This window comes from Palaemon carinicauda, chromosome 7 (genome assembly GCF_036898095.1).
Source record: "Palaemon carinicauda isolate YSFRI2023 chromosome 7, ASM3689809v2, whole genome shotgun sequence".
NCBI lineage: Eukaryota > Metazoa > Arthropoda > Malacostraca > Decapoda > Palaemonidae > Palaemon > Palaemon carinicauda.
The window spans coordinates 155,407,662-155,426,931 of record NC_090731.1 but is presented as its reverse complement, the minus strand read 5'-3'; the positions used below and the strand labels follow the sequence as shown (position 1 = coordinate 155,426,931).

Here is a 19,270-nt window from a genome sequence, read left to right as displayed (position 1 = left end):
ACCGCGAAGAAATGTGCCAAAGATTGTCAGTGGCCAAAAAACGTGTAAGTAGGCCATCGCTTGTGGCGGTGGCCTCCCATGTTTCTAATCTTTTCTTTTTACAGGATGCAGGAACGGGCGTGTGATTTTTGGTAGACACGGGTGCTTGTCGTTCTCTTTTGCCAAGGAAACTCTTCAAGGCACAACGTAGTCTGTTAACATTTGCCGCCGTCCGCTTGGTAGATGCCAACGGATCTGCAATACCCACCTACGGTTACGAGAGCCTCACATTATCGTTCGGAAACGGTAAATTCAATTGGAAGTTTCTCGTTGCTGACGTCACAATGCCAATCCTCGGTGCGGATTTTCTCTCTCATTTCCACCTTCTGGTCGATGTCGCCCACCGACGATTGGTCAACGCAGACTCGTACTTGTCGACACCTCTTCAACCCGCCCCCTCTAACCTCGCTCTCCACATCAGCGCACCCACGGATGCCTACGCCCACCTCCTCACGTCGTACCCGGAAGTTTTCCGTCCAGAACTTCGCCAAACGCCCACGGTTCCTGCCAAGCACGGTATTTATCACCATATCAAGACGACGGGACCCCCAGTCTTCGCAAAATTCAGACGTCTGGCACCGGAACGATTGGCAGCCGCCAAACAGACGTTCGCCGAAATGGAGAAAATGGGCCTTTGCCAAAAGGCCTCCAGCCCATGGTCGTCACCCTTACACATCGTTATGAAGAAAGACGGCTCCCTCCGTCCGTGCGGGGATTACAGGCGCATGAACATGCAAACAGAACCGGATCACTACCCCCTCCCAAACATTGCCGATGTAACCTCCTACCTGCACAAAGCAAAGGTTTTCTCTACGCTCGACCTCCTGAAGGGGTATTATCAGGTGCCTATGAACCCAGAAGACATCCCCAAGCCCGCCATCACCACTCCGTTTGGCACATACACCTTCAATTACTCCTGTTTTGGCGTTCGTAATGCTGGGGCAACGTTTCAACGTCTCATGGATGGCATCTTAGGGGACCTCCCTTTCTGTGTATGTTATGTGGACGACATACTTGTGTTCTCCTCCTCAAAAGAGGAACACCTCCGTAACCTGTGCATCGTGCTCGACCGCCTGCAACAAAACGGCATTGTAGTCCGGTACGACAAGTGTACCTTTGGCGCCAACGAAGTGTCGTTCTTAGGGCACCGTATCACTCCTGAAGGAGTCCATCCCCTCCCTGAGAAGGTAGCAGCCGTTCAGAATTTCCCCACGCCCTCGACCGCCAAAGCTCTGCAGGAATTCTTGGGCATGATCAACTATTATCACCGCTTTCTGCCAGCCATTGCCGCCACTCTTGCTCCCCTCTACGCCTCCCTCAAGGGCAAGCCAAAGGACCTGAAGTGGGGTCCCCTTCAAGAAGCGGCCTTCTGCAATGCAAAGAAGGCCCTATCAACTGCTGCGGCTCTCACTTTTCCTATCCCACACGCCCCTGTCCTTCTCTCCACCGATGCCAGCGACGTCGCTATTGGTGCAGTACTCGAGCAGATGGTCAAAGGCTCGCCCCGCCCATTGGCCTTCTTCAGCAGAAAACTGTCCAAGGCAGAATCGGGTTATTCTACCTTCGATCGAGAATTGCTGGCGGTGCACTTGGCTGTCCGTCACTTTCGCCATTTCTTAGAAGGTATGCCCTTCGTCATTCGCACAGACCACATGCCTCTGGTGCACGCCTTCACTCGACAGTCTGACGCCTGGTCCGCCCGTCAACGCCGACATCTCTCCGCCATGGCTGAATACAATTGCACCCTCCAATACGTCCCTGGGAAAATGAATCCCGTTGCCGATGCCCTGTCAAGAAACACGTTGGCTGCCGTTCAACTGGGATTGGATTACAACGCCCTGGCTGAAGCCCAACGACAGGATCCAGAGTATCAAGCTTGTAGGACATCCTGCACGTCCCTCCGTTGGGAGGATTTTCCCCTCGAAAACTCCAACACCACCCTCCTCTGTGACGTCAGTACTGGTAGACCGCGACCTTGGATTCCTGCTCCCATGCGCCGATAGGTGTTTGATTTTATCCACGGCCTTTCACATCCCTCGTGCCGTTCTACTGCACAGCTGCTGAAGGCAAAGTTCATTTGGCACGGCATTTCTAAGGATGCTAAGGATTGGGTCCGTGCCTGTACTTCTTGCCAAACTTCCAAAGTACATCGACACACGGATTCAGGAGTGGGCACCTTTCCTCAACCTCAGCGTCGTTTCGCACACATTCACGTCGACATTGTAGGCCCCCTACCCACATCACAAGGACATCGTTACCTGTTTACCGTCATCGACCGCTCCACTCGTTGGCCTGAAGCCATTCCCATGGAAACTGCAACGTCCGCCTCATGTACATCTGCCTTACTCTCTGGATGGATTTCAAGATTCGGTATCCCTGAGCATATTACTTCTGACAGGGGAACCACTTTCACCTCTCAATTATGGACGTCATTAGCGAATCTCCTGGGCATCACCCTACATCAGACAACGGCCTACAACCCCGCTGCCAATGGAATGGTTGAACGTTTTCATCGCACCCTCAAAGCAGCTTTGATGTCCCGCTGCAAGGATTACAACTGGTTTACTCAGCTTCCCTGGGTCCTCCTTGGACTAAGGACCACTCCTAAAGACGCCCTCGACGTCTTGGCAGCCGAAATGGTGTATGGCGACCCGTTGGTCGTCCCTGCCGAGTTTTTTCCTTCTACAACCTCCTCCGACGATCTCCAGCGCATACGTCACGTCGTGGGAAAATTTACTCCGTGCCGCCAGACTTACAAGCCCCCAGCGAAGCATCACATACCAACGGACTTGCACTCTGCAACGCACGTCTTCCTGCGCAACGACACCAGCAAGCCACCGTTAACGCCCCCTTACACGGGACCTTTCCTTGTGATCCGACGCAGTCCGAAAGCATTCCTCCTAAACATTCGGGGCAAAGAAGACTGGGTCTCCATTGATTGTCTAAAACCTGCTTATCTTCTGCCAGATGACCCGCCTACAGTTCGCCTCTCTAGATCAGGGCGCCCTATTTAACATGTACAGTATGTCATTTTTAGGGGGGGAGCCATGTACCAACCGTGTTTCACACAATTGTACATAATTCCTTTTGTATATATTATGCTTGTATCTTCGCTCCTCCCTCGCACTAAAACGAACATGAAAATTCCTGTCTGGTTTTTCCTCTGTGATATTGTCTGTCTTGTGAACTTGTCATGTCCTGTTGCTTTGAGGTTTTGTATATAAGGAGAATGTTCCACAACAATATAACTCAGTCGTTTCCAATCTGCCTTTGATTTCACAACTCCTCTCTCGGCCCGTCACAGATCCTAATGGCTTCTCCCCCTCTCTCTCTCTCTCTCTCTCTCTCTCTCTCTCTCCGGACATTAAAGTAGGAAAGAAATCCCAAAAATGGAGTCATAATGAACGAAGAATAAAGGAATGGAAATCTTTGAAGAGAACGAATCGGTTTCAGGGAAAAAATTCTCCTATTTTCCTTGAGAGACACTTTGAAGATTCCTATCAAACAGACACATTTGGGATTGCTTATTCTTCCATTATTTCCACAACTGTTAACACGAATACTTAGGAAATTCATGCAGAAAATGAACACAACTTTTTGGGAATGAATGAAAATGAATGAAGACTTCCGAAAATGGCTCTAGATTTGCCTCACATGCGCATAGGCTGGAAAGATTCCTTTCTGTTTTTCTTTATCTTGTGGATTCTTCGTCACTTTATTCGTTTATTTGTATATATGATGATAAATGAGAAAGGTATCATAGAGCAATTTCTCTCTCTCTCTCTCTCTCTCTCTCTCTCTCTCTCTCTCTCTCTCTCTCTCTCTCTCTCTCTTCTTTGGAGCATTCTTGCCTAAGACAAGAAAGGACTTGCTGAAGCTTGTTGATTTTTTTTTTAATAATAGAGTTGCTTGGAGTGCTAAGTTCGTTAGTATTAATTATGGCTATCTTAAGTGTTAATATTGTCGTTAAGTTGTTGTTATCGGTTGTTTCAAAGGTTTATGACAACTTTATAAGTTATAATTCAGAACGAGAATCAGAAGGCCTAGTGAAAATCAAAGCGCTCGAGAGTTTTCCTTGGGCGAGGACAATTGATGAATCTTTGGAGCCATTTGCAATTTGCACAAAAACTGGACTGCCAAAATTACCGAGTCGAAAGTATTTTGCCCTTCGTAGGCAGGGTGATCGGTGCTGGAGGATTCGGTCAAGTGCATGAACTAACAGGTAGGTATTCAGGATTCTGCCTCAAAAATAATGATGAAAACATTGACCTTGAGGTGGAGAATCTCGTTCGATTACAGCATTTGGCGGTTCCAAAAGTCAAGGGCATCACTGTGGGGAGGAGAATGATCATCATGACACGTCATCAGGTAGCGTTGAGTGACTGGGTGGTGTTTATGAGACCAACCATCTTTATAGAAATTGCAAAAATCCTGCAAGACTTCCACGCCGAGGGGTACTGTCACAACGATATCAAACTGGATAATATCATGTTAGATTTCTCGCCCGAAGGAGGAATTCCACAGGTGACTTTGATCGACTTGGGTCTCACGAGGCAGATCGGTATCAATCCTTTCCCCGAATCATTATTCTTACCCTCAATACTTCCACATGGCTTCGTGAACTGTGATTGGTTCGCACCCAAGATCCTCAAGGGAGAGGGCTGTAGCGTCAAAACTGACGCCTTTAGCTTGGCCGCATCCATCAGCCTTTTAGTAATCATGGACTTCCTTGAGGTTAGCCCCTCTTTCTTCGAGCTCCTAGATTGGTTTGCAGGTTGCTTTGGAGATGAGAGCGCTTGCTGCCTTGAGACACTGCTCGAAGCATTACAAATGGAATTGGACTGTTTCTCTTCCAGTGAACTGGAAGGATGGTTGGCAGATCCGAATGGTGATAAAGAGGAGGAAAGGTATTATCATCAAGATGGCCACGTAATTGTACAGATTCCAATTGTCTCTCTTGGGAATAGAGGAGACACGACACAGAGAAAGGTCGAAAGTCTTCTCGAAGGGGAAATGGAGGAGAGAGATGTCAGGAAGACCGAAAAATCAATAAGGGAAAATTCAACCACTAATAATGGTGATAAAGAGAATCTAACATTGCAGGAGAAAACAGACTATCAGAGAAAAACAAATTGCAGGAAGAATCAGATTACAGACTCCTTGCTATGCTTAGAGATGAAATTCACAATCTGAAAAGTGATTTGTCAGATACCAAGAAGAGGAGTTCTTTGATAGAAGGGAATATGAAATTAGAAAAAAAAGATAAGTGTGATCTTACGAGGCAGATGGGAACGACAGAAAAGGTCATTGATGGGATAAATAATACCAGAGAGAACAACAGTCAAACATTGCTGGAAAAATCAGATAGACTCATTGCTAAGTTTAAGGATGAAATTCTCAATCTGAAAAGCGATTTGGCAGATACCAAGCAGAAAAAAAAGTTTCAATAATGAAATAATTGGAAAGGAAGGTGAAACTAGAAGGAAAGAGTAAGAAAAGAACGACTAAAAAAAATCTTCTTCTTCTTTGTCTGCATCTTTTCCCACTTCTATGTGGGGTCGATGTATTTTGAAAATATCATACGGGGAAACATAAAGCTGTTGGAGTAACCTAGGGGATGTGCACTGCAGAGGGAAAAAGCTGAGCTTCTTCTAGTATGCAACGGTTCCATGATGGAGTGGTACAAGCCTTTGTCATGTGAGCAAATGGTCGGATTTCTAGATCTATTCTTCCGGATGTCAATCTTATGATTGCTCTGTTGGAATAATCTAGAAGACTGGCCCTGCAGAAGGAAAAAGCTTAGCTTTTTCTAGTATGCAGTCATATCCTCAAAAGGTGCCTATATATTAAAATAGATGTGAATGAGAGAATTCTTCCTAAAATTACATTAAAAAGTAAGAAAAAAATGTAAAAAAAAAAATCAAAAACATAAAAAAACAAAAAATCCAAAAAGAGTATAAAATATTGAAAGTTTAAAATTTACATGAAATTGGAAATCCTAAAAAATAGAAAAGGAACATCAAAAAAGAAACAAAAAAATAATGGTGAGATATTTGGATAGAGTTAAGAATCTGAGTTAGAATAAAGAGAGGAAACCGACAAAAGATTAATAAGAAAAGAATTTTTGAAGATGGATTGACCCGTGATAGTTAAGTACAGGGTCTCTGTCAGGGGACAAATGATTAGATATTTGAATAGAGTTAAGAAACTTAGGTATAATAAGGAGAGAAAATAAACAAAAGATTAAAAAGAGGATTTTTGAGGATGGATTCACCCTTGATAGCTACGTACAAGGTCTCTGTCAGGGGACAAATGATTAGATATTTGGATAGAGTTGAGAAACCGAGTTAAAAAAATGAGAGGAAACTAACACAATATTAAAAAAAAAAAAAAAAAAAAAAAAAAAGGATTTACGAAGATGGAATGACCCCTGATAGTTAAGTAAAAGGTCTCTGTCAGGGAACAAATGGTGGCATATTTGGATAGTTACGAAACTAAGTTGGAATAAGGAGAAGAAACCAACAAAGATTAAAAAAGGATTTTTGAGGAGGGATTGACCACTGATAGTTAAGTACAAGGTCTCTGCCAGGGGACAAATGGTGGGATATTTGGAGGGAGTTGGGAAACTAAGTTGGAATAAGGAGAAAAAACCAAGCATGATTAAAAAAGGAGTTTTGAGGATGGATTGACCACTGATAGTTAAGTACAAGGTCTCTGTCAGGGGACAAATGGTGGGATATTTGGAGGGAGTTGGGAAACTAAGTTGGAATAAGGAGAAAAAACCAAGCATGATTAAAAAAGGAGTTTTGAGGATGGATTGACCACTGATAGTTAAGTACAAGGTCTCTGTCAGGGGACAAATGGTGGGATATTTGGAGGGAGTTGAGAAATTAAGTTGGAATAAGGAGAAAAAACCAAGCATGATTAAAAAAGGAGTTTTGAGGATGGATTGACCACTGATAGTTAAGTACAAGGTCTCTGTCAGGGGACAAATGGTGGGATATTTGGAGGGAGTTGGGAAACTAAGTTGGAATAAGGAGAAAAAACCAAGCATGATTAAAAAAGGAGTTTTGAGGATGGCTTGACCCCTGATAGATAAGTACAAGGTCTCTGTCAGGGGACAAATGGTGGGATATTTGGAGGGAGTTGGGAAACTAAGTTGGAATAAGGAGAAAAAACCAAGCATGATTAAAAAAGGAGTTTGAGGATGGATTGACCACTGATAGTTAAGTACAAGGTCTCTGTCAGGGGACAAATGGTGGGATATTTGGAGGGAGTTGGGAAACTAAGTTGGAATAAGGAGAAAAAACCAAGCATGATTAAAAAAGGAGTTTTGAGGATGGCTTGACCCCTGATAGATAAGTACAAGGTCTCTGTCAGGGGACAAATGGTGGGATATTTGGAGGGAGTTGGGAAACTAAGTTGGAATAAGGAGAAAAAACCAAGCATGATTAAAAAAGGAGTTTTGAGGATGGATTGACCACTGATAGTTAAGTACAAGGTCTCTGTCAGGGGACAAATGGTGGGATATTTGGAGGGAGTTGGGAAACTAAGTTGGAATAAGGAGAAAAAAACCAAGCATGATTAAAAAAGGAGTTTTGAGGATGGCTTGACCCCTGATAGATAAGTACAAGGTCTCTGTCAGGGGACAAATGGTGGGATATTTGGAGGGAGTTGGGAAACTAAGTTGGAATAAGGAGAAAAAAACCAAGCATGATTAAAAAAGGAGTTTTGAGGATGGATTGACCACTGATAGTTAAGTACAAGGTCTCTGTCAGGGAACAAATGGTGGGATATTTGGAGGGAGTTGGGAAACTAAGTTGGAATAAGGAGAAAAAACCAAGCATGATTAAAAAAGGAGTTTTGAGGATGGATTGACCACTGATAGTTAAGTACAAGGTCTCTGTCAGGGGACAAATGGTGGGATATTTGGAGGGAGTTGGGAAACTAAGTTGGAATAAGGAGAAAAAACCAAGCATGATTAAAAAAGGAGTTTTGAGGATGGATTGACCACTGATAGTTAAGTACAAGGTCTCTGTCAGGGGACAAATGGTGGGATATTTGGAGGGAGTTGGGAAACTAAGTTGGAATAAGGAGAAAAAACCAAGCATGATTAAAAAAGGAGTTTTGAGGATGGCTTGACCCCTGATAGATAAGTACAAGGTCTCTGTCAGGGGACAAATGGTGGGATATTTGGAGGGAGTTGGGAAACTAAGTTGGAATAAGGAGAAAAAACCAAGCATGATTAAAAAAGGAGTTTTGAGGATGGATTGACCCCTGATAGTTAAGTACAAGGTCTCTGTCAGGGGACAAATGGTGGGATATTTGGAGAGAGTTGGGAAACTAAGTTGGAATAAGGAGAAAAAACCAAGCATGATTAAAAAAGGAGTTTTGAGGATGGATTGACCCCTGATAGTTAAGTACAAGGTCTCTCTCAGGGGACAAATGGTGGGATATTTGGAGGGAGTTGGGAAACTAAGTTGGAATAAGGAGAAAAAACCAAGCATGATTAAAAAAGGAGTTTTGAGGATGGATTGACCACTGATAGTTAAGTACAAGGTCTCTGTCAGGGGACAAATAGTGGGATATTTGGAGAGAGTTGGGAAACTAAGTTGGAATAAGGAGAAGAAACCAAGCAAGATTAAAAAAGGAGTTTTGAGGATGGATTGACCCCTGATAGTTAAGTACAAGGTCTCTGTCAGGGGACAAATAGTGGGATATTTGGAGAGAGTTGGGAAACTAAGTTGGAATAAGGAGAAGAAACCAAGCAAGATTAAAAAAGGAGTTTTGAGGATGGATTGACCCCTGATAGTTAAGTACAAGGTCTCTGTCAGGGGACAAATAGTGGGATATTTGGAGAGAGTTGGGAAACTAAGATGGAATAAGGAGAAGAAGCCAAGCAAAATTAAAAAAGGAGTTTTGAGTTTGGATTGACCCCTGATAGTTAAGTACAAGGTCTCTGTCAGGGGACAAATGGTGGGATATTTGGAGAAGGTTAGGGAACTAAGTTGGAATAAGGAGAAGAAACCAAGAAAGATTAAAAAAGGATTTTTGAGGATAGATTGACCAATGACAGTTAAGTACAAGGTCTCTGTCAGGGGACAAATGGTGGGATATTTGGAGAGAGTTAGGAAACAGAGATGGAATAAGAAGAAGAAACCAAGCATGATTAAAAAAAGGAGTTTTGAGGATGGATTGACCACTGATAGTTAAGTACAAGGTCTCTGTCAGGGGACAAATGGTGGGATATTTGGAGAGAGTTGGGAAACTAAGTTGGAATAAGGAGAAGAAACCAAGCAAGATTAAAAAAGGAGTTTTGAGGATGGATTGACCCCTGATGGTTAAGTACAAGGTTTCTGTCAGGGGACAAATGGTGGGATATTTGGAGAGAGTTGGGAAACTAAGTTGGAATAAGGAGAAGAAAACAAGCAAGATTAAAAAAGAATTTTTGATGATGGATTGACCCCTGATAGTTAAGTACAAGGTCTCTGTCAGGGGACAAATGGTGGGATATTTAAATAGAGTTATGAAACTAAGTTGGAATAAGGAGAAGAAACCAAGCAAGATTAAAAAAGGATTTTTGAGGATGAATTGACCCCTGATAGTTAAGTACAAGGTCTCTGTCAGGGGACAAATGGTGGGATATTTGGAGAGAGTTGGGAAACTAAGTTGGAATAAGGAGAAGAAGCCAAGCAAGATTAAAAAAGGAGTTTTGAGTTTGGATTGACCCCTGATAGTTAAGTACAAGGTCTCTGTCAGGGGACAAATGGCGGGATATTTGGATAGAGTTGGGAAACTAAGTTGGAATAAGGAGAAGAAACCAAGCAAGATTAAAAAAGGAGTTTTGAGGATGGATTGACCCCTGATAGTTAAGTACAAGGTCTCTGTCAGGGGACAAATGGTGGGATATTTGGATAGAGTTAAGAAACTCAGTTGGAATGAGGAGAGGAAACTAACACGAGATTAAAAAGAAGAGGATTTTTGAGGATGAATTGACCCTTGATAGTTAAGTACAAGGTCTATGTCATTGGACAAATGGTGAGATATTTAGATAGTGTCAAGAAATTGAGTTAGAATAAGGAGAGGAACCAACACAAGACTAAAAAGAACAGGATTATCGAAGATGGATTGACCCCTAATAGTAAAGCACAAGTTTTCTGTTAGGGGACAAATAGTGAGATATATGTAATAATAATTTATCAATAACTGTTTGAGGTATGAAATTAGTTAAACAAATTTATTTACCCGGTAAAAGTGTTCATTTTTGGAAGATTTTTTTTTGTGCTGTATTATATGATTGCAGCGTTTTTTAATATAATTATAACAACAGCAACAGATATTACTGAAGCTATAATAAAATTAGCAAGTTTGTAAGCAAAAACAAGGTTGACGTGGTTCATGTGGCTCTCTCTCTCTCTCTCTCTCTCTCTCTCTCTCTCTCTCTCTCTCTCTCTCTCTCTCTCTCTCTCTCTCTCTCTCTCTCTCTCTCTCTTCACGGACATTGGGTCTTTTAATATCATGGCTCGTCACAAGTGTAATAGCAATTCTACAATCACTAGTTCAGGATTGGTTCTCAATAATTCTAATAGCAATTTAATGATGATCAAAGAGGAAAAGTTTGAATCTTAAGGGGAAGGAGACAAGGTAATAATTCATTAGAGTCCCACCCAGTGACATTACCGCTTGCCAGTACATAGGAGATTAGTGTATTTCTTTATTCGTGAGCGAAGCGAGAGCACGTCGGAGCAAAAAACATTAGATTTTGGTAATATTTCGATAGAGTCTAACAACAAGAAAAACACCAAGCTTCTATGAACTGGCAAGCGGTTATATTTCGATAGAGTCTAACGCCAAGAAAAACACCAAGCTTCTATGTACTGAGGGGGGACAAGACAGCCTCAACTTGGTGCCGGTCCCAAGCCCGGGTAAATGGGGAGGGTTGGCGGCAGAAAGGCATCCGGGAATGAAAAATTAGCCAAAACCAATATGGCCAGTGAATATTTCGATAGAGTCTATCACCAAGAAAAGCACCAAGTTTCTATGTACTGGCAAGCGGTAATATTTTGATAGAAGCTAATAATGCATCCGTTTCTAGTCCACCGCAGAACAAAGGCCTGGGACGTCCTTATTCACGTCTAGTCTTTGGCCCTAATTATATCAGCGAGGCTGTTATAATTAGGGCCACCCATACTAGGTTGGTTTCTTCTTCTTTGTCTGCATCCTTTCCACTTCTTTGTGGGGTCGATGATCATTCATCTGTCAATCCTTCTGGTGTCCGGGCCTGGACGGACACCAGAAGGATTGACAGATGAATGGTCATCGACCCCACATGGAAGTGGAAAAGAGACAACAGATAAGGAAGAAGAAGAAGAAGAAGAAGAACCCAACCTAGTATAACAGCTTCGCTGATCATGGCGGTTCACAAACCCTTTCACTACGTTAAGGTCTCCCCATTCATTTTATTAAGTCCAGGTTTCGATAAAGTCTCCCGCCAAAATCTTAAATGGCTCACTGAGCATAACTCACTTCCTTTACACAATTCTTTATTATATAAAGACGGACAATATTAATAATTATTTAATTTATAGACAAGCAACATTAAAAGTTATATAATTGAGCTCCGTGCGATATAGGTAATTCATAAAAATACTGCAAAGAAAACTAATATGGAATTAAACAGTAGGCCTACTTAATAGAATTTTACAGCGCCTTATTCAAGATTAATTGGTTCAACCTTTCATCTATGCCATGGCCGTTCGAATAGTATAGTTTAGTTTAAATTTTGAATTAATTATCATCATAACTATTATCATTACTATAATAATAATAGAATCGGCGAATGATAGGTCTATACGGCATTCCTATTCTCACATATGAAAAGGAACTTCTGGATTAAAACATTCTGATTTAAATTTTACCGTTTTTCTTACCTTTTAGTAATCATCCTTTAAAGCTTCTTAGATGTTATAACACGTTGATAAACACGAGAGAGTTATTATAAATGTTACCTCTAGTCCAGCCCTTGGAATTACACTGTTGTTATATTTCTTTTTGCTCCATCTCTTCTCAAGTTTGAAGCTTTGAAATGCTACTCTATAGATTTTTCATTTACTTTCTTATCGTTAATTAAAAAGTTTTTCTTGATTCTCGGTTTTTAACATTCCCCGCACTCAAAATCGTGGGAGTTTGCGAGGAGATACGACACTACAAGACCGCCAGACGTTACTTGTCAGATGAGGGGTAGATACTTACTGGTTCTTGGTTGTCTGCTTGAGGGGTACCGTTACGTAGTTTTCAAGCTGGGGATTTATCCCTAGATTTGGCTTTCTTTTCCCCGCGGTTATTTATGATTCTGGAAAGTTTGCTATATTTTTTTCCTGATACTCTTAGCAAAAAATAACTGATAAAAAATGGGATTAATTAAGATATCCTCCTAATGTTTATAGACGGGTGCAACTACGGAATTTAAGTCCCATTTGGGGATATTTCAGCGTTTTTTAGGGATTTTTTGCTTTGCGTTCAGGAGTCATGTAAGCTACTTTCAAGTTCCACCATACCGGGCCATGTCGTGAATTAGATTAATTGACTTTAAATGTCATCGATGATAGATGCTTATATTAAAAGTCCTATTTTGCACCTATATGGCCTAACATCTTTTTGAAGGAGCCTATCGGTATTTTGGACTGCATCCATGACTGCAGACTGCTTACATGCTGGAATAAGGCCTACTTTATATGGGCTAACACTCACATACATAGGCCTAGGAACAATGTGGAATTCAGCAACAGAGGCCTCGTTCACAAAGTAATTATGTCTGACATAAACAACATCAATCAATTAATGAACGTCTTGCCGTTCACACTATATTTTTCTTGGATTAAACCCAATCTTGTGTAGGTTATTCCCCTCTACCTACCAGCATGTGAGGACTAAAATAATTGAATTTAGATAAATTAATACTTTGATTTCAATTAACAATATGATTACTGTCAATAGAACACATAGAAAGAAAATTAATCCCAATTAATCTCAATACAACACACTTGCCTTACTGTCGTAGGCCTAGGCCTAAACTACACTTTATCAATCACTTGCTGGTTACTTTAGATAATTTTCTCATAATTTCTAAATTACAGTATGTCTGTTTGAATGCGTTTGTTCGTATTCTTCTTCCGAAAAGAAACTTTTACACCAGAAAGTGTTAATTCTCATTGAAAAATGATGCAATTATTATAATAATACACTCATTTACGGTATTACCCACCACAGTCAACTAAGAGGGGCCAATAGAGGCCAAATGGAATCCAATAGGACGTAACCTGGGTGTGTGTAGTTTTACAGTCTGTTACATAAAACATTCAAGATATTGTACTATAGGAGCTAGTTATTAGACAAAGATATTCAACACGATTAGACTGGCCCTACCTTCATATAAGACGAACAATCATATATTCCTATTAAGAGATGATTATTTTTTTGTATTTTGATACTTATTCTTAAAACGTTTTGATATGTATTATCAAATGTGCATAAACTTTCTGACTGAAAAAAAATGAAACGAATGAATATATATATATATATATATATATATATATATATATATATATATATATATATATATATATATATATATATATATATATATATATAAGCATTTGGGCTTATAGCATCCTGCTTTTCCAACTATGGTGTAGCCTAGCAAATAATAATAATAATAATAATAATAATAATAATAATAATAATAATAATAATAATAATAATAATAATAATAATAATAATAATAATAATAATAATAATAAAGTCAATACTCAAAGTCAGTCTTAGTTGACAGTGATGGGTGCCAGGAAATAAATTAATGAAATTAGGCTTAATTACTTTTATTTTTAAATAACATCTCATCAAGAATTTTTTATACTTGATATTTTAAGGGATGCTTTCATGATCTTATCACTACAAGACCTACAGTTTTAATTTATCGTATTCACTCTTAGGTCTTTTGCATATTAAACTGCATAACTGGTGTTTATTTTCAAATCCACATAATATAACACTTTGAGAACAAGAAAGTCTTCAGTTTCTTCTTAGGCGAAACATTTCTCATATTTTTCAATTCTCGGATATGAATTTTTTTTTTTATACCAATTGATTGATTATTTGCATAGCCGTAATTTATGACATCCTCAGTAACATGGTCTGTATTTTCTGCTATATTTAATGCTGTACATCAATACAGGATTTTTATGTTTACAAGTGTAATTTTCTGTTTTGTGCGCCGATGTTAGGGCGTTAGAAAGAGACTTTAAAGTTTTGTTACGTAACTTGGCTTAGCCTTGACGTCACGTCCTGAGAAATGTAACCGAGTGAAGATATGACATAATTTTTAAAGATGAGTTTAGGTGTGCAAACTTTACCAGGATCTCGAGTAATGTTGTTTATATTGTTTTTTTACAAGAGAAAAAAATATAATATATCTATCCATTAGAGGAAAAAGAAGTTACAGATCACAACGATAAAAGAACAATAAGAATTTAGATACAATCAGTAGCATAAGAGTTACTTTAAATGAGGAATCCCCAGCATGACTTGACATCCATTTCTCAGCAAATATCACCTTTAAACTCGACGTTGAACTGTTCTTTAGAGATAGAACCAACATTATTTAATGGGATAACTATTATACCGGCAATGCGAAAATGGTCAGTGATACCCGAAAATAGACAACTATTTTATTCATATACTTCACTACAGAAAAGGGTCCAAAATATTGCACTTCCATTTTTTAAACAACGTAGAACTGGATATATTTTTTTTTTTGCAGATGACATGCTTAAAATGCTATTAAACGTGCAATAAAAACATTTAAATGTATATTCTTATTCATTTCTATGATTCACCCCTACGACAGCCAACTATTTTATTTATATAATTTACCATAAAGATTTTTCGAAAGATTGCTCTGCTATTTCTGAAACAACGTGGAACTAGATCTTTTGCAGATTCGTATTAAAAAGGCTATTGCATATGTAATAGAAAGTGAAATAACCATTTAAATGCATATGCTAATTTATTCACATGATTTACCAAGAAGATTGCGCTTTTCGCGCCTCACTTGGCTGTCAATGTACACACAGCTGTCAGTCAAACCGCGCTAGTTGCATTATCGAAGTGCTTATCGTCTGTGGAATTGTTTATATAGGTGATATTTCCGAATCTCTACTTGACAATAACCAGGTGAATGCGTATTAATTGCAATTTAGTGGTTGTCAGTGTATGCAATGTGACAAAAGGCTTAGTTAATTAGCCATTCCCATTCGGTCACACAGGGCGAGGCCCTTCGTGAACTTTTTTTTTTTTTTGTCATGTTTTGTCACGAATTCGAATTTAAAGTTGAATGTTTAAATATCGTTGTTAGTTGCTCGTGTTTGGCCTAAATTTTGTCATTTAAATTGATTTAATTATAATTTTAATCATCTAAGAGGAGCATTATTAATCGAAGTAAGTTAGTCTTCCTCCACTCAAATGATCCGCCAACGATTTTTTTTTTATTTATTGATATTTTTGAATAAATTTAGTTTTGCGTATTGGTATTTTCGTGACGTCAAATAAGTAGGCATGATATTAACAAATTAGCTCTGTATAGGCTAGGCGAACGAGTAGCTTGTAGCCTATCTTAGGTGTAAACCAAGTTCCATTCGAGTTTTAGGTTAAGATACGATATTTTAATTACCAGCGACATCTGGAATTCGATATAAGAAATGGACGAGTGCTGGCTAGTTTGGCATTTTGGGGTGTATTTATTATAGCTGTCACCTGTATGTATTATTATGGCCAACTTAGAATACAACAGTGTAAGGGGAACGTTATCCCTAACGCATGAGGCACTGGCCGCTGATATACAAAGGCTCCGGAATTTTTCTCTAGGAATAATAACTTACGTATTGATCAGTTAAAATGTGAAGTATATTTTTCACACTAAGTCAATTTTTTACATCTGGGAGACTGATGGCGATTTATTGAATATACGTTGGTTCCGATCGATGATTTGGGAGCCTTTGTAAGCCTTTGTATGTCGGCGGCCAGTTCCTCGTGCATGCATAAAAGATGAACGTCAACTAACCTAAACTTTCCCCCTTAACCTAACGTACAAGCTGTGTCCTTATTTACCTAATGGGTGGGGCTAATGCCCCGCTGTGATTTCCCTTTACGCTGCCGTATACCAAATCAGCCGTCGTCATGCATACAGGTGGCCGCTATCATGCATACACCCTGAGCTATTTGTGCATTTATAATGACATGATTATTACCTGGCTTTTTAAACCAATTGCGAGCGTCAAAATATTTATGCACAATTGTTGTTCTACAAGAGCCATTTTTTCCACCCTCCCCTTAAGTTTCAACTACAATACCATCATGAAAGGACGTCTCCAAGGGGGAATTACAATCTGTTTCTAAAGTTGGTGTAATTTAATCTATATTGGCAATTGATTATGAAGCAGATGTTCTCCGTTCAATGTATAGCTATTGTTGCTTGTGTGAAAGTAAAAAATATCCCCGAATTAGTGACCCATGGGGTGATGTGCACAGCACATCCATATCCTGCCTAACAGAACATAGGAGCAGTGAGAGTGTTTAATTGCGAGTGAAGCGAGTCATGCCTGAGCAAAAACCGTCGGAAGGACATGAAATGAATCCTAGAGAATTGTGATACTTTAATTTTCAGCCACTTATGTGAACCATATACTTTTCCAACTGGTTAGCGTTTCTGATCATTATTATTATTATTATTGCAAATAACTTTTTTTTTTTTTTCCTGACTGGTGTCCCCCATTATTGTCTTTATGTAAAGGGGTCCAAAAATTCATAAACGTGTGGTTTGCCCCAATAATCGTGGTCAGAAATGCATAAAACACAAGGGAGCAAGTAGGAAAAATATATGGTTCATGTATTTAGCTGGAAATTAAAGTATCATATATTTACCGAGTTTTCAGATATTTTGTTTTTTTAATTATTTTTAGTTTATTCACTAACCAATCAATTTAGCCTTGTCTAATCCTTCCACTTCTGACTAGGAAGATAGTCCAGGACTGAACAGCAAAATTGATGCTTGTGAAAAGGCCAGAAGGAAAACAGCATTGTATATTTCATAAGACTATGCAATAACATTGTAAATGCAGTATTACCTTGGTTAACAAGTTTAGTCCATTCTGAGAACTGTGCGAGCTTGTAAATTCAAAGCCAAAATAAATCAGGAGAGAGGGGGCAGTACGACCTCCTCTAGCGGGTGCGGAAGTTATCCCACATTGAAATTATCATGGCTAGTTCAGCTTCTCCGAAAACAACATACCCAATACAAATAGTGTCGTGTTTGTGTGCTAGGGAAAATACAAATGATTACAAATTTGTCATTTTCCCTTAAATAAAGAAAATTCACTAGATGTATTCCAACAGGTCCTTGAATTCAAATTCTTATACAGTATGCATTTACTTTTTAAGGTTTTGTTTTGGTACTTGTGGAACAGTCTGTAATCCCGAACATTAGAAATGAATAAGAATTAAGGGTGCTGTTTTTTGTATGCAATCTCATTTATGGCATGATCTCAGAAATTATTTTTTGCTTTGGTATGCGATCTCAATATGTTTAATGGGTAAAAAAAAAAAAAAAAGAATACTGTAATAGCAAATCTAACGGTTCTTGCTTCGCTGTGCGCTTGCTTCATTCGCGAAAAAATAAAAACTTCAAGCTCCATATGTACTGGCAAGCGGTAATGTTGAACTGCTCACGCTAACATCCATGATTGATTATTTTCTTAGATAATTATTCCTGGTATATATTTTTAAAGAAAATCCAAAATGGTTCTTGCTTCGCCATGAAGTGAAGTGAGATCGCTGCTATCAGGCGAGATTATATACCAAAGCAAAAGCACGACTTTGAGATGGCATACAAAAACAGCACCCTTCAATTTTGTTTAGATAATTATTGAATATTCTGTCATCCCTAACATTAAAAATGAATAAGAATTAGGCTAATATTTCTGAATTAAAAGTAGAAATAATTTTACTGAATAACTCGCACTTTATCTTTAAGGAGAGTCATGGCTAGTGTGAGGGAGAGAGGAGGAGGAGGAAATTACTGCATGGATGGAGAATTTCCCTCCATGAGCAGCTCTGGTAAAATATCAGGAGTCTCTCTCTCTCTCTCTCTCTCTCTCTCTCTCTCTCTCTCTCTCTCTCTCTCTCTCTCTCTCTCTCTCTCTCTCTCTCTTTCTTTTTAAATGTTAACCATCACTAACAGATTTATTTAATTCATTCTTTATTGACACTTGGTGTCTTTTTAACGATTTTGATGAGGGACCTGTCTAGAGACGACTACTTTTGCCGTTACTTTAAAACGCTTCCGTGTTAAAATCGCCGCCATATCTTTTCTCAGGTCATTTCTGTAACGTTGACAATGCATTCAAAAGGCTAAAATCACTGGCTAAACCACTAGTGATTTCAGCCTTTTGGAAGCGTAAACGTTGTAGAGGCTGTGTATTGAGTGCAAGTGGTGTTGCAGCTAGCGAATTTAGCCTTCTGAAGGGGATAAAAATCTCCCGAACACGGCTTGAAGACTGCGGTGGTGGCGTATGGGTAGCGTATAACTGATTTTGTGTTAGTTGGTTACAAAATGGCCATACAGTGCAAAATATTTTATCTCAGATCAATACAGTACTGTACTAGTAACCCAATTCAGATATGTATGCTTGTACTGTATTCAAAGCTACTCGTAACTCCTGTTTTTATTCTACTTTCGTAGTTTATTCATTACCATACATCTGTGTTTCTCTTACATTATGAGCTGCTCTTTGTGTTTATACTGTAGTACATGGGCTTTTAATATTCTTTATATCCAACTAAGGGTGCAACTTTAAGATAACAAACAACAGAATAAAAATCATAACCCATTGTTTCTACTAACGTAAGGGTGCAGCACAAATGTTAAAATTGCAAAAAATAGCTAATGCAGTACGAGATATCTTATCGTAAGTGGGAAAAGAAATATTTGGTCAGACTGGAGTAAGATTTGGAGGTGGGTGGCAAATCCTCCAAGTCAGGTTAGAGTTTGGCATCCATGCTTAGGTTAGGGAAGGTTTGGTTAAGAACTATGGTTTTACATTGCTCGGTATACACAACCCTTCTGCTTTTTCTCTGGGGTATAGCTGTGCATTAGATCAAATCACTAGGTTGGGTAGGG

General features: G+C 39.4%; 1 protein-coding gene across 1 annotated transcript in view; it reads right to left on the bottom strand.

Annotated features, from left to right (window-relative positions):
* The window catches only part of LOC137644086 (chorion peroxidase-like), a 67,434-nt gene extending 55,277 nt beyond the window's left edge, over nt 1-12,157 (bottom strand). Inside the window, 1 exon segment of the mRNA XM_068377031.1 lies at nt 11,970-12,157. Coding sequence (XP_068233132.1) covers nt 11,970-11,983 — 14 coding nt within the window. The 5' untranslated portion in view covers nt 11,984-12,157.
* Between the last annotated feature and the right edge of the window lie 7,113 nt (nt 12,158-19,270).